The sequence below is a fragment of the Rhamphochromis sp. 'chilingali' genome, assembly GCF_963969265.1.
Source record: "Rhamphochromis sp. 'chilingali' genome assembly, chromosome: 7".
Classification (NCBI taxonomy): Eukaryota; Metazoa; Chordata; class Actinopteri; order Cichliformes; family Cichlidae; genus Rhamphochromis; species Rhamphochromis sp. 'chilingali'.
The window spans coordinates 33540636-33555228 of NC_137934.1; the positions used below are offsets into that span (position 1 = coordinate 33540636).

The following is a 14593-nucleotide window of genomic DNA, read 5'->3' on the forward strand; positions in this document are numbered from 1 at the left end:
TGAGAGACTGCTCATATGAGTCATTTAAGAGATTCTGCTCTGACAACTGAAGCGTAAGATTGTGCACGGCACAACAGAAACTTTCTTTCTGTGAAGAACCCAGAGAGGGTTATTTGATTATTTATTGATGTCATAAATAGTATTATTAAGTATTTCCTAATGTAACTGTTGCTATTGTAATGCAGTGAATCACCACATGGCGGCGCCTCCTGTCTCACGACTGGTGTCACCCCCTTTTTGTTCTTCTTCGCACTCCTCCTGTAATGGATGCTCCCGTGTGTACGCGGACTAGTGTGCTCTTTAGTAATGTGTGGTAGAGGTAGCACTTTTATTTTTGATATTGTAAATAAATGAGTACTTTTTGGAAAGTCAGAAGCTGTTGCTCATTCGCTATCCACCTGCACACCTCCGCGGCTGGCTTCATCTCCACCGCACGTTACAACTGGCGCCCGAACTTTTTCCCCTTGGACTTCAGACGATTTTTGCATCCCGCCGAGGATTCTTCTCTTCTAGCACGCGAACTGTCTTGGAAATCCCCCCAGTTTTGCGGACGCTCGGACGTTTTCTCCAGCCATAGCCGCAGCCTCAGCTCAGGTGGGACCCGACTAATTTCTGGATACCGTGGTGTGCCGCTGCTCCGCTTGGGAGAAAGAAAAAGAGAGAAGCTGACTCCGCGACGCGAATGGACTCCGTGGATTTGTTATTTGGACGTGCTGTTGGTTTCGTCTTCTAACGGTGTGTTCACACCGAACGCGATGGACGCGAATAGAGCGTCAGGTTTACATGTAAAGTCAATGGAAAGGCGCGATGACGCGCGATTGCGGGTCTCGCGAAAATTCGGAAGCAGATTTGCGTCGCGAAAACGCCAAAACGCGTGAAACGCGCGTCAGTGTAGCGCGTCTGGCGCGTTTGACTCGCGAATAAAACCACGCGCGTGAGTTTTTGTGTTGCATTTTGTGCATACGCGCGTTTCGCGTCTACCGCTCGAGTTGGAAAAATCTGAACTCCAGCATCAAATCGCGCCGCGACAACCAATCAGGAGCCTGGTGACGTGGCTGTTACCTAGTCAAAGGGGCAGATCCAGCCAAAGCCTTTCATACTTCAATGGAGGGGAAGGCTAATCAATGCGGTAGCAAACAACTCGGAGCTGTACAACACCAGCTGCTTTCAGTACCGAGACAGGAATAAAAAGGACTGAGCTTGGAGGAAGATATGTGAAGAGATCGGGCAACCTGGTAAGTTCATTCATTTCTCTTTTGAAAGTTTTCACTGACCCGGGGAAGCCGCACAAAAGCTAGCAAGCCACCGCTATTTTCCCACTGACGTACAAATACCGTTCTGCTTTTATGCATGTTATCATTTAGGAATATATTTTATTGTTTATTAATAAACAGCACACAGTGGTCCCGCTGTTCATCCGTCACTGCTTTGCTTTTTCGCTGATTTTTTATTGCACAGTACAGCATTGCATTCTGCAGCCTGATTGACAAATCTCCTGCGCTTGCCAAATTTATCACGTTTGGTTTTGATAACCATCGCGTCCAATAGAAAAAACAGCACAAAAACACCCATAACTATGAGCCTCATTCGGAAATAGACACCTGCACCGTGAGGGGAAAAGGCGCACGAAAGTGGCGGGCAGATGAAGACAAACCGCGGCATAATAATACTTTTACGTTTTGCAATCTACAAAGGTTTGCACTTTGAGAATCAATTGTGAGAACTGTGACCAGGGGCTAGTTATTCTGAGAACCCCTGCAATAAATGAGGGACCACTGTCTACTCTACGATTATTATATCGAACCTGTTAACATTTAATACTGTATTGATAGAACCAACTGATTCTGCAGCAGAGCATCCCCAGTCCCTGAGCTCCTGCTGCTGCACCCACAGATATGTACAGCAAGCACTGATACCTTTTTAGTCGGTGGGATTCCCTTGTGATCACCTTTACTAAATATCTACAACCAATCTGATTATATCCTGTTATTGTTTTTTTTTTTTTTTCCAATGTTGAAATTAAAATCTAGTAGCAGCCTTCTCATTTCTTTGTGTTTTGTGCTGTTTTACAGGCCCACAGAGGAGGACGGCTCCGAGGCAGATGAGGGACGGGTCCCAGGACGGTCCATCGGCGGTGGAGCTGGCCATCCTGGAGTCCCTGAAGAGGCCACACCAGTCTCCAATGGAGCATTTCCTCCTCAGCCTTGTTCCTGCTCTGGAGAGCAGCTGGTCCTTTTTATTCCTGTCTCTCTGTAAATTCTTATATTTTATATATTTATGTTTAATGTTTTTCTGTTTGAGACTTTTAATATTATTTCAAATAAATGTTTATAATGACTAATGTCTCAGTTCTACTACACAGCAAATGTTGGCACACGACTTGACACATGTAGAATTTATTTCATATTATACTAATGACAAAATATACTGATACAGTGGGATGCAGAAGTTTGGGCAACCTTGTTAATAGACATTATTTTCCTGTATAAATTGTTGGTTGTTACAATAAAAAATGTCAGTTAAATATCATACAGGAGACACACACAGTGATATTTGAGAAGTGAAAAGAAGTTTACTGGATTTACAGAAAGTGTGCAATAATTGTTTAAACAAAATCAAGCAGGTGCATCAATTTGGGCACCACAAAAAAGAAATGAAATGAATATTTAGTGTATATCAATGTGTGTGTCTCCTATATGATATATGGGGTGCCTTTGTCTGGATGTGCTTCCCATCCAGAGCTGCACAGCACAGAGGAAAGTTCCAGCGCTCCTGGAATCCCTCTGTGATGGACCGCCAGTCTCCAGGTGAAGGCACAGCCATGAAGTCGTCCACTAGACAGTCCCAGATGGACGTCGCTGCCTGGGGGGTGATCTGGCTCACCGTGGACACACCGACTCTGAAACTGAACGCGATGGTCCTGAAGGAGTCCCCGGTGACAAGGAACCTGGACAAAATTGTTCAAAATCAGTATTATGTGTACTGCAGTTACAAAATACATTATTCAAATTCCAAAATACTTTTGTGATGTCAGATATAAATCACAAAACTTAAATCTTACATAAAACATTTTGTAATTATAAGGATAATTACAAAATGTATATTAGATAATATCTAAAACAGTTGTTTTGTTTTAACTTTAACATATCATAATTTGATTGGTAGCAACTTTCACAACTACAGTGAGCCAATCACTCATAATTCCTAAACATGTCAATCAGGTAGGAATGAAGTAAGACATTAATAGAAATAAAGAGTTGTGTGTTGACATGTAGCCCTTTCCTTGCTTAAATCATTAATATTTTTGAAAAATTAATCTGTGATAAGACAGCTTATCAAGATAGAACCATGTAACTAGAGATGAATCAAACTGTTCACAGTTTTATCTAACTCTGTTTTAATAAAGGCTGTGACCCCTGCTATAGAGTCTGACAGCTGCAGGGATTATATACAAACATTCAACTATCCCAGAATTAAACCAGGTCTAAATAAAAAGGAGTGAGTATCACTACAAAGGTTAACTCAGTGGTCCTAATGCTACAGTTTGATATCAGCAAACACCGAGCGCATACATTGATGTGACACCACAGCCATGCTATCATTCAAACACTGATAACAGCATAAATCGAATTAAATCGGGACTTGATGAGACCTTCTGAGTATCACTAGAAATATTATAAAGAGTCGTCTCTGTACCACAGTTTGCTTTCAGTAAACACCGGCAGCATTCACTGTTAGCATAGCACATCCATGTTAGCAGTGTATAACTGGATGGATTAGCATATTAGCACAGGTATCAATAAAGGACTACCGTATTAAATAGTTTTACTAACCTCAGGCAGACGGACAGGCGCTCTGCAGGTGGGATTGAGCGTCTGTAGTTGGTGTCTAGGCGGGCAATGCTGGGACCGACGAGGGAAAGCAGGTCCTCAAACTGGCCAACGGTGATAGCGCTGGAATCGGCCGTCATCCAGGCGCAGCTCCTGGAGCAAGTGGTGAAACTCACCAAACTGCTCATGCCTCTGGAGGACCTGATGGACCCAGGTACGGCGAGGACGTCTTTTACGCTGCTGCTCTGCTCTCCACAGTACATAGAGAAGGGAGACTCTCTCTTCAAGTGCTAGCTCGATAGCTGCCATCTTGCAAAGATACCGGTCTGGCACAACTCCCTCCCACATTCCTCCCACATTTCCGGTTCACGCGCGTCAAAATATGATATTTTGACGCCGAACGCGATGGACGCGAATAAAACGCCCCAAACGCCCCTAATTTGACGCGTGTACATTCGCGTCTCAACGCGTGTCCAAGAAAAATCCATCGCGCGTCAAAATATCATATTTTGACGCGCGATGGATTTTTCTTGGACACGCGTTGAGACGCGAATGTACACGCGTCAAATTAGGGGCGTTTGGGGCGTTTTATTCGCGTCCATCGCGTTCGGTGTGAACACACCGTAAGGATTAATTCTTCCGTGGAGAGCCTGAACATGAACATTTCTGCTGGCTTTTCATTCCCCTTTCCCTCTGCTGAGACTGACTGTAGCACATGTAAGTGAGAACTTGGCCGACTACAACCGTTGGTGCTGGTCTTCGGCTCAGTATAACGAAACGATTTAAAATTAATCTTGCATTGAGCTCTAGTGTTGCAGACATGCTATTGTAATAACATGGTTCTGATCACTCCAGTCTAATTTCAGTTGTTGGGCGAAATTTTATTTGTGGTTTTTCTAAATTTAATCTTGAACGCATTTTTGCATTTTTGTCTTTCTAGTCTGATCTGACTCTTTTACTGCTATATCAAAAACTGCACTGTGCCCTGGAGCGGCTTAATTTTTTTTTGAAATCACAATGGCACACTGCCCAGGCGACTCTGACTCAGACATAGAACTTACCTCGTTACCTATGTGCCAGATAGTTGAAAATGTGACTCCTAGCCTTAGCCAACAAGTGGTGGAGTTAAGAACTGAGGTGAATAAGCTTAGTGATTGTTTACGTGACTCACTGAACATACAGCAGAGTTTACTAAGGCAGTGGGTCCAACTCACAACGGGGAACTCTCCCCCTCCTGCAGTCCCACAGTCTCCTGTTTTCCCAATGGCCACATCAACACCTCATGTTCCTGCGAGGGACAAAACTGAACCCACCAACAGTACCAATCCGTTCCTGCCCAGCAACCCATTTCAACCTACAAATCCTTTCCTCCCATCTCACTCACTTGAGCTCAGCAGCACTTCCAGAGTGATTGCGGCAGCTTTACATCACGCAAAACTGGAGCCTCCTGTGTATGCTGGGGATGGCAAAGTGCAACCTGAGGACTGGTTAAATGCAGTTGGCACATACAAAGCCTCATTGAACCTAACCGATGGGCAATTGCTAAACGAACTGCCACACTTTCTTGCAAAAGAGCCCGGGAAATGGTTCAAGGCATTGAGCTCCCAAATCACATCATGGGCTCAATTCTGTCAACTGTTTAAGACAGTTTTTCTGCCCTCCGACAACCAAGAACGCATCCTGAGAGGAATTTTGGATCATGTTCAGGCTCAGGATGAACCACTCCCAACCTTTGTTGCCCACATGTTGAGTGAGTTTGACAAACTGAAGAGTCCTCCACCTGAAAAAGACAGAATCGACCTAATTAGTAAACATGCTCTTGAAAAATACAGAGTTGCCCTGTATGGCGCTAATGTCACTTCTGTAATGGACCTGCTGCTACGTGCTCATGAGCTTCACTCAGTGCTTGGACCACAAAGACCACAGCCTGCTTTATGTAGCAAAGACAACTATAAGCCTGAACCTTACTGCTTCAAATGCTCTCAGCCAGGGTTCACTACACGCACCTGCCCAAACTGTAACACCCAACCTCATTTGCCACAACGAGCCTCGAACACCGCTAGGCATGGCCCAGTCCAGCCATTGGTCCCGGCACCTGGTCCCTCTGACCCTGGCCATGAAAAGGTGGAATTAAGCAGCACCACATCCAAGCCACAATACAGGCAGTCGGGAAACTACAGGGGGGGAGGACATTTCACAGAGGCCAACCTTCCCCCAGTTACTAACGGAGCCTCACACGCCCGATTCACTACAGGGTGGACACAGTCTTGGACACTTGGAAGACAATTTTTCACAAGTCCACTGGCATACCCCACTAAGAACGAAAGTGAACTTCAATGCTTCATCTGTGGATGCTACCCTCGACACGGGTGCTTCCCTCTCGGCTGTACGAACAGATCTCATTCAAGTAAATGACTCTTACCCTAGAAACACAAGTGAGTGGAATGGTCCTGCAGTTAACTTCGCCAATAATGCTCCCTGTATCCCTGAGGGTGTTATTTGGCTCAATATTGGATTCATGAACAAGAACTTTTACCAGCGTTTTGCAATAATACCAGATTTGTCCTCTCCTTTCATTCTGGGAATGGATTTTAGGGCAAGAGCTTCTGTTTCTATTCACATTCCCACTAGAACCGTCTACATTGAGGACATCCCCTGCCCACTCGCAGACGATGAAGAGGACCTTCAAAATGATTACTCACATTCACCTGGAACACTGATGTCTTTGGACTTGATTCGCTCAGACTTAACAGCCAAACTGTCTGAAGCAAGTCTCTCAGAGAACAACAAGAATTTAGTTTAGCTCCTTGTTTGATGGTCAACTTGGTCGAACGGCTCTCACTGAGCACGCCATAGAGACTGGCAATGCAACACCCATCAATCTCCCACCCTACCGCACGTCACCTGCTAAGAAGCGTGTGATTGAAGAACAAGTGCAACAAATGTTGAAGGACAACATCATTGAACCTTCCACAACCCCTTGGGCAGCTCCTGTAGTCATTGTAAATAGAGCGTCCGCGGAACCAAGGTTTTGTGTGGACTTTCGAGGGCTCAACCAAGTTACCCGAAAAGACTCTTATCCCCTGCCTCGTGTAGATGAGTCTTTGGACTTTCTGGCACGGGGAAAGTTTGTCTTGACATTGGACTTAGCGCGAGGCTATTGGCAGGTTGCTGTAGCAGAGGACTTGAAGCCTAAAACTGCCTTCATCTCTCACTGCGGTCTCTTCCAGTTTCGGGTGCTGCCCTTTGGGCTCTGCAACGCACCTGCAACTTTTCAGAGACTCATGAACTCTGTGCTTGCTGGCCTCATTTACAAAACGTGCGCAGTCTACCTGGATGACATTGTTATTGCCTCACCTACCTTTGAACAGCACTTAGTGGATCTTGAGGAGGTGCTGGGCAGACTCCAGGCTGCTGGCTTGTCATTGAAGCTCAAAAAGTGCCAATTCTGCCTCGATGAATTCACCTTTCTCGGGTACCGCATCACATCATCAGGTGTTAAGCCCGATCCAGACAAAGTAAAGGCGGTTAAGGAGTTTGATACCCCAACCTCGGTGAAACACGTCCGTCAGTTCCTTGGCTTGACTGGCTATTATCGGCGCTTCATTCAGAATTATGCCCGCCATGCCGAACCTCTTCACGCCATCACCAAAAAGGACAATGCTTTCCACTGGGGCGACAGCTGTTGAAGGGCCATGGACACTTTGAAGGATCATGTCACATCAGCCCCGATCCTGTCATTTCCAGACTTCAACCGTCCCTTTTCCATTCACACCGATGCATGTGACATTGGTCTTGGGGCAGTGTTGATGCAAAAGGATGACAAGGGTCGTGAGTATGTTGTGGCTTTTGCTAGTCGCTCCCTTCACAAAGCTGAACTCCCCTACTGCACTTCAGAGAAGGAGTGCCTTGCTGTGATATGGGCTCTGGAACACTTCCGCCCATATGTTGAAGGTGTTCATGTTACTATCTTCACTGACCACAACAGTCTCAGGTGGCTCATGTCTCGTCAAAACCCAACGGGCCGACTCGCCCGCTGGTCACTTCGTTTGCAGGACTTTGATTTCACAATAGTGCACAAACCTGGTGCACAGAACAAAGTTCCCGACGCACTGTCATGCAACCCTTTGCCTCTGACCTGTGACAGGCCGACTGATCTTTTACCAGATCATGCTGTTATGTACGGTGGGCAGCCTGGACATTCGTACTCTGCCCCCCGTCATTCTGGCTGACCGTTCACAATTGAGACAGCTGCAGTTAGACGATCATGTCACAGGTCCACTCCTCAGAGATATTGAAGCAGACTCTCTGAACAGCTCGGACAATGCCACCTTGTTGTATGTTGTGTATGACTCTCTTTTGTATCACAGAGAACCCAAGTCCACATGTGCTTTGCACCCTTTGAAAGAGCTGAAACTGTTTGCCCCTACTTCCATGAGAGGCACCTTGCTGGACTATTACCACGACCACCCCACAGCAGGTCACTTGGGTGTTTCTAAGACATTGGCTAGACTGCGTTTTAGGTTTTTCTGGCCCAAAATGGCAGCTGATGTGAAACGCTATGTGATTTCATGCTCAGTGTGCCAACTCACCAAGCCAAGTCAGAAAAAAGCAGCCGGTCTTATGGTTCCCATTGTCCCCCAGAAACCCTGGGAGTATGTGGGTGTGGATTTTGTTGGGCCACTTCCCCACACCCCCACTGGTAATGCTTATTTGATCGTGTTTATTGACTATTTGACTAAATGGGTTGAAGCCAGTGCTGTCAAAGAAGCTACATCTCAGGTAGCAGCTGGTAAATTCGTCACTGACATTTTTGCTAGACATGGTACACCCACTTACCTGATTTCTGACAGAGGGTCTCCTTTTGTGAGTGAGCTTTTTGAACATGTTGTTTCTGCCTTAGGCTCGGTGCACAGACTCACTACGGCATATCACCCTCAGACAAATGCTACTGAACGCGTCAACTGGACTCTGAAAACTGCAATCCGCGCTTATGTAGGTGATAAGCACACATCATGGCACAAGTTTCTCCCTCAGATTTGCTTTGCTCTGCGTACCGCCCCCCATGACAGTACAGGTATGACTCCTGCCATGATGCTTTATGGTCGTGAGCTAGACACCCCGCTTGACCTTATCACTCAGCCTTCTACAGCAGGTGTTGATGAACTGGGTGTGCCTTACCCTGAGACTCTGAGAGCCTCCCTGCAGGAAGCTCACGACCACGCCAAAGCAGCTTTGGACTATAGCCATGACAGACAAAAACATTACTATGACTTGAGACATCGACATGCCACGTTTCGTGTTGGTGAACTTGTGAGAGTTAAGACGCACCCCAGGTCAGACGCTTAGTCTAACTTTACTGCTAAACTTGCACCACTGTTTCAGGGACCATTGTGTGTATCTCAGAGACTCAACGATGTTAATTACAGGCTCACTTGGGTGGACTCCGGTGTGGATGCAGGTGTTTATCATCTTGTGAATATGCAACCGTTCCATACCTGGGACTCTCTCACTTCCAAAGAACATTCTGTTTCATCGCCTGCTGAGAGAGAGACCGCAGAGGGTCTGAACTCTGACTCTCAGGCCCACCCTGGCCCCCCTGCAGACACTGACATTGACTCTGAGCCATTCCCCTTTGACTCTTCTTCTGGTGTGGGCACTGTTCCAGAGAGTGTTTCACCCAGATCTGTCCAGCACCCAGCTGCTGGTAAACATTACAATCTCAGGCCCAGACGTTGCCCCAGAGTTACGTCTGGCTGGAGCAACAAAAGATGGACTAATGATTTTCACACAACCAGGCTTGATCTGAAGTGAAATGTTTTGGTTAAACCTCTTTGATGCTGTCTTGTTGCATTGCTACTTTGAGTCATGATATGTAGATGTTTCGGTTTACTTTACTTAATCCAGTTTTATGGCTCTTTAGTGTGTTAAGGTTCATTCTTGGCATTTACTTAAAAAAAAAAAGTGAAAAAACTAAGAAAACTGATTTTCCACTGTACATATTCGTCTTATTTTCACCAATTTCATTTTTAAATGGTCTTTTGCCCTGTGTGTGTGCACCATTCTTAGCTGTAACCTTTATGTATAGGGTACTGTTAGGTGTGGTGTGTGCTTTTTCAGCTGTGTACGGCTGAGGACAGCCTTTTTCTCACCAGAGGGGACTATGTAACAGTTGCTATTGTAATGCAGTGTATCACCACATGGCGGCGCCTCCTGTCTCACGACTGGTGTCACCCCCTTTTTGTTCTTCTTCGCACTCCTCCTGTAATGGATGCTCCCGTGTGTACGCGGACTAGTGTGCTCTTTAGTAATGTGTGGTAGAGGTAGCACTTTTATTTTTGATATTGTAAATAAATGAGTACTTTTTGGAAAGTCAGAAGCTGTTGCTCATTCACTATCCACCTGCACACCTCCGCGGCTGGCTTCATCTCCACCGCACGTTACACTAAGTTAATTTTTTCTGTTAAGAACCCAGAGAGGGTTATTTGATCTCGGAAAGGGTTATTAATATTTGGTTATGTGTGGCTTTCTGGAAAACAATAAATGTTTACATTTTTGGCAAACCTGCGATCGTCACACTTTTTCTGTTACAAACTGACCCTGGCCCCCCATCAGAGAAGGAAAAAGTTATGTGGCCCTCACTGGAAAAAGTTTGGGGACCCCTGATATAGCACAATTCAACAACAAGGTGATTCAAAGTGCTTTACAGAGACATTAAAAACAAATATAAAGCATGATTTAAAATTGATTAAAAAAAACAGTAGATAAAATCAGAACAGTAGATAAAATCAGTAGTAAAAATGTAAGTTTTGAAATTTAAGCTTAAAAGTGTGGATTTGCTGTTTTACTCAAAGGCAGAGGTATTACAGGTGAGTCTTCAACTGGATTTAAATAAACTGAGTGTTTCAGCTGATCTGAGGCTTTCTGGGAGTTTGTTCTAGATATATGGAGCATAAGCTGAATGCAGCTTCTCCGTGTCTGGTTCTGACTCTGGAAACTGATAAAAAACCGGATCCAGATGACCTGAGGGATCTGGAAGGTTCATACTGGGTCAGGAGGTCACTGATGTATTTTGGTCCTAAAACATTCAGAGCTTTATAGACCAGCATCAGAACTTTAAAGTCTATCCTCTGACGGACAGGCAGCCAGTGTAAAGACCTCAGAGCTGGACTGATGTGGTCCACTTTTTTGGTCTTAGTGAGGACTCGAGCAGCAGAGTTCTGAATGAGCTGTAGTTGTCTGACTGATTTTTTAGGTAGACCTGTAAAGATGCTGTTACAGTAATCAAGCCTGCTAAAGATGAATGCATGGACTAGTTTTTCCAGGTCCTGTTGAGACATCAGATCTTTTATTCTTGATATATTTTTGAGGTGATAGTAAGCTGATTTTGTTATTGTCTGTGTTTTTCTAAGTTTAGGTCTGCATCCATCACTACACCCAAATTTCTCACCTGGTTGGAGGTTTTTAGGTGTATAGATTCAAGTTCTCTGGTGACAAGTAATCGTTTTTCTTTGGCACCAAAGACTATTACTTCAGTTTTGTTTTTGTTTAGCTGGACAACCAGTCATTAATTTCCTTAATGCATTTACCAAGAGCCTGTATAGCCTGTATAGTTACAAAAACAGAGTACTGTCCAGTTATTAAGATTAAAGTACAGTTTTTTGTTTATGTATTTATATATACATATATAAATTGAAAAATAAAGTTATAACAATTGTTTGGTTTATTAGTGCAAATTACAGCACTGATTTATGGGTAATTCAGCTTTTTCATATCTATTACCAATTTCATTTAAACCATGTTTAAGTTTTTGGTCACATTTTTATGATTTTTCAGAAAATACATCAAAATGTAGGTATTTTTGCTGGCTTTCAGAAAATGTCGCTTTTATTGTTGTGGGAGTTACAGATTTTTATCAAATCTCAGAGCAACACAAAGTCTACAGCTGCTTCTCTAATGAGACACATTTTCAAATCGTCATATCTCCTTAACGAAGCAAAGTTAAGACATAAGACTATTACCGTTTGGCCATGAATTACGTTTGTTTGAGAGTAGGAAATTTGTCCCTTGCTCAGGTTTCTTCAGATTTCAAACTCTGGAAATGAGGCACTTTTTTCTCTCATCATATCTTTTTGATGGATTTATACAGAGACCTGAAAATTTCCATGACAGTTCACCAAAGCCTGCTGTCTCTTACGGTGAAATAATGATATCGATGCTCCATATAGATTCAGAGTTACAAGACGTTGTTTGAGGGCAAGTCGAGGCAGTTTTCGCTTCTCTTGACTGACCTAGAAACATGCTGCCAACACTATCCGATCGTTCAGTGATGACGTGACGAATCCTACTTCCGGGCCTAAAGTAGTCTGCGTTTAATATGGCTTTTGTGTTGTTAATATGTTTAATGTTTTGTATTTTCTTCTATTTAATCTCAAAAAGTTCCTAAAACAGTCAGTGATCACTGTTGACCTCCCTCGGCTTTTATTACTGCTAATCATTTATTTAAGCTCAGTTTCTAAAACCTTAGGATGTAACTACAGCCCAGCCCATGCAGCAGTATATGAATTACTAACCTTGTATTGTGGATGGATTATCTGAGTTGTTCTCCTGGCTGAAGTTTGGTCCTTTTACAGCATCCTGCCATGCGATTACATTTGTTCCTGACCACCGAGAACACCCAGGTTAACTTTTATCGAGTGGAAAAAAAGTTAGCTTGTTTATATTATGCTAACATAGCTGTGTCGCTAGCGGTCACATAGCACATCATTATATACCAGCTAGCCAAACTTCAGTAACCCTACAAACATCACTGCTGTTTAGTTTTCTGTCTTCATTTATGTTGGAAGTGATAACAGAGCTGTACGTTTTAATTTGTTTCCAAAACCCGCAATCAGGACATGCTATATTGTATTTAGATATAAGCTAGCGAGCTAACTTCCTGCTAACTTCTAACTCCGTTAAATGTCATAAATTCCGTTTTCATGGATGCCTGGATGTTAAACTCAATTGTTACACCTGGTAGAGCAGAACGCTGATCATTTTATTAAAGATGAAAGACTTTAGACAGTTTTTCAACTCTCAGTATTGCCATAGTGATCGTTTGATATATGGACCTGCAGCGGAGTTTGAGCCCAGACACTGCTAGTGACGTCAGACTTTACAACTGGATTAACAGCCCCTGTTCACTTCCTGCTGTGTGTGTGAGAGAGTGACAGAGAGAGACCCGTTTTTGGTAGCATCTCATTGTAGGATTCAAATTGAATATATTCAGACTAGTTGACTGGCATAGATCCTGTGTGTGTGTGTCCCTCTGTGCATGTGTGTGATTAGTCACTTCCGGAGTACTTCCGGTAAGGTCAAAAGGTCAAGGCTAGGGTTGCAAATGTATACATTAGAACTCTACATTTACATGTAGATTTTTTTTCTGTTTAAAATGGAATGCAATAAGTAAATATGCCCCCATTTTAAAGAAAATGATGATTTGTGTGCTTGATTCATTCATAAATGATACAAGGCTAAAGCAGAGGTCAGAGTTCACCATCCTGAAGGCTAAAGAGAAGAAGCTTTTATTTCACACGTCATCTGCATGTTAGGCAGTGCTAAGACTGAGGTCAGGAGTTCACAGTTAGTACCCCACCACTGGACTGAAAATAAAATAGTATCTAAGTGTTACTTTCTACTCATTCATTTACTACTTGTTTGACAGATCAGTCAGTCTAGCGGTGTGTCATTAGAACTAAAAGTACTGCATGAATAAACTCCATTACATACGCAGGTATGACCAGGCAAGTGCACCTAAATATTAAAGGCTAAAGAACACAGTGCATGAAAATAGTCCCACTGACTCATGCACAATGGTTTTACTCCAGAGGTATTACTGAATTTTTAATGAGTTATCAGAATTTTGAGCAACATTTTTTTAAATGTATAAAATGTTGATTATTTGGTTGGTAAAATAGTTACAAAGATAACACCATCACACTAACTGCTTTTCAAACCAGATCAATTGTCAACAAATCAATAAAGGTACTGACTCTTTTTTGACTAGTCTGTAAAGTGGTTTAAATTTTATAAAATACATATATTTTATAAGCACTAAATGTAAGAGTGGAGTAAAAAGTGCAATACTTCCTTAAAATGTAGGGAAGTAGAAGGATGGTAACTCATACTCAAGCACTTTAAAATTAATACTCTGCTTGACACAAGATCACCGACGGAAGTACATTTTAAACTGAGCTGAGTTTGGCTGAGATAGAAAGAGGAAAAAATTTGTGTGCAGCTGGTATGTGACTGAGCTGAAGCACACAGAGGTTTGTCCTCTAAAGCTGAACATTTTCAGAGGGGTTTCTGTGAAGACGTTAGCTGTGAAAATCTCTCAAAGGAGCTGACCTGATAGAAACTGCCCTTGTAGAGTCGTGTACTAAAAACCAGACCTTTTATTCTGTTTTTTCTTTTTTTTGTAAAGCAGTGCACTACACTGCAGTTTACAAATTATAAGTTGGGTGAATACTTAAGGGCGTTTCTGAACACTTTAATGTAGTCAAGATCATGCATTATCTGGTAAGTCATTAATGTTACATCTATGCACAGTAATTAGTTGCGGAGGTCAAGGCCTTTTTGTTAATGCAATGGAGCCAGATTCCAAGGGTGACGTAACAGCAGCCAGTCTGACAATTAAAATAAAAGTCATGATTATTCAAATGGACAGAAAACAGTTATTGTGTTAGTTCAACAGTGATAGAGAAGAAGAGTTTGGGGTTTGT

At 43.3% G+C, this 14593-nt stretch overlaps 1 protein-coding gene and 1 long non-coding RNA gene across 2 annotated transcripts; one reads left to right on the forward strand and one right to left on the reverse strand.

The window, feature by feature from the left end:
* The first annotated feature begins 1071 nt into the window (after positions 1–1071).
* Positions 1072–2337, forward strand: LOC308399204. The gene is made up of 2 exons (XR_013972090.1): positions 1072–1235; positions 2073–2337. It is a non-coding gene; the product is annotated as an uncharacterized lncRNA (long non-coding RNA).
* Positions 2338–2380: 43 nt separating this feature from the next.
* LOC308399203 (uncharacterized protein) lies at positions 2381–4164 on the reverse strand. Its single transcript, XM_080886298.1, has 2 exons — positions 3834–4164; positions 2381–2947 (listed from the first exon to the last, which is right to left on the reverse strand). The coding sequence occupies exons 1-2, from the start codon at positions 4091–4093 to the stop codon at positions 2677–2679; spliced, it is 531 nt and encodes a 176-aa protein (XP_080742424.1). The 5' UTR covers positions 4094–4164; the 3' UTR covers positions 2381–2676.
* Positions 4165–14593: the final 10429 nt, after the last annotated feature.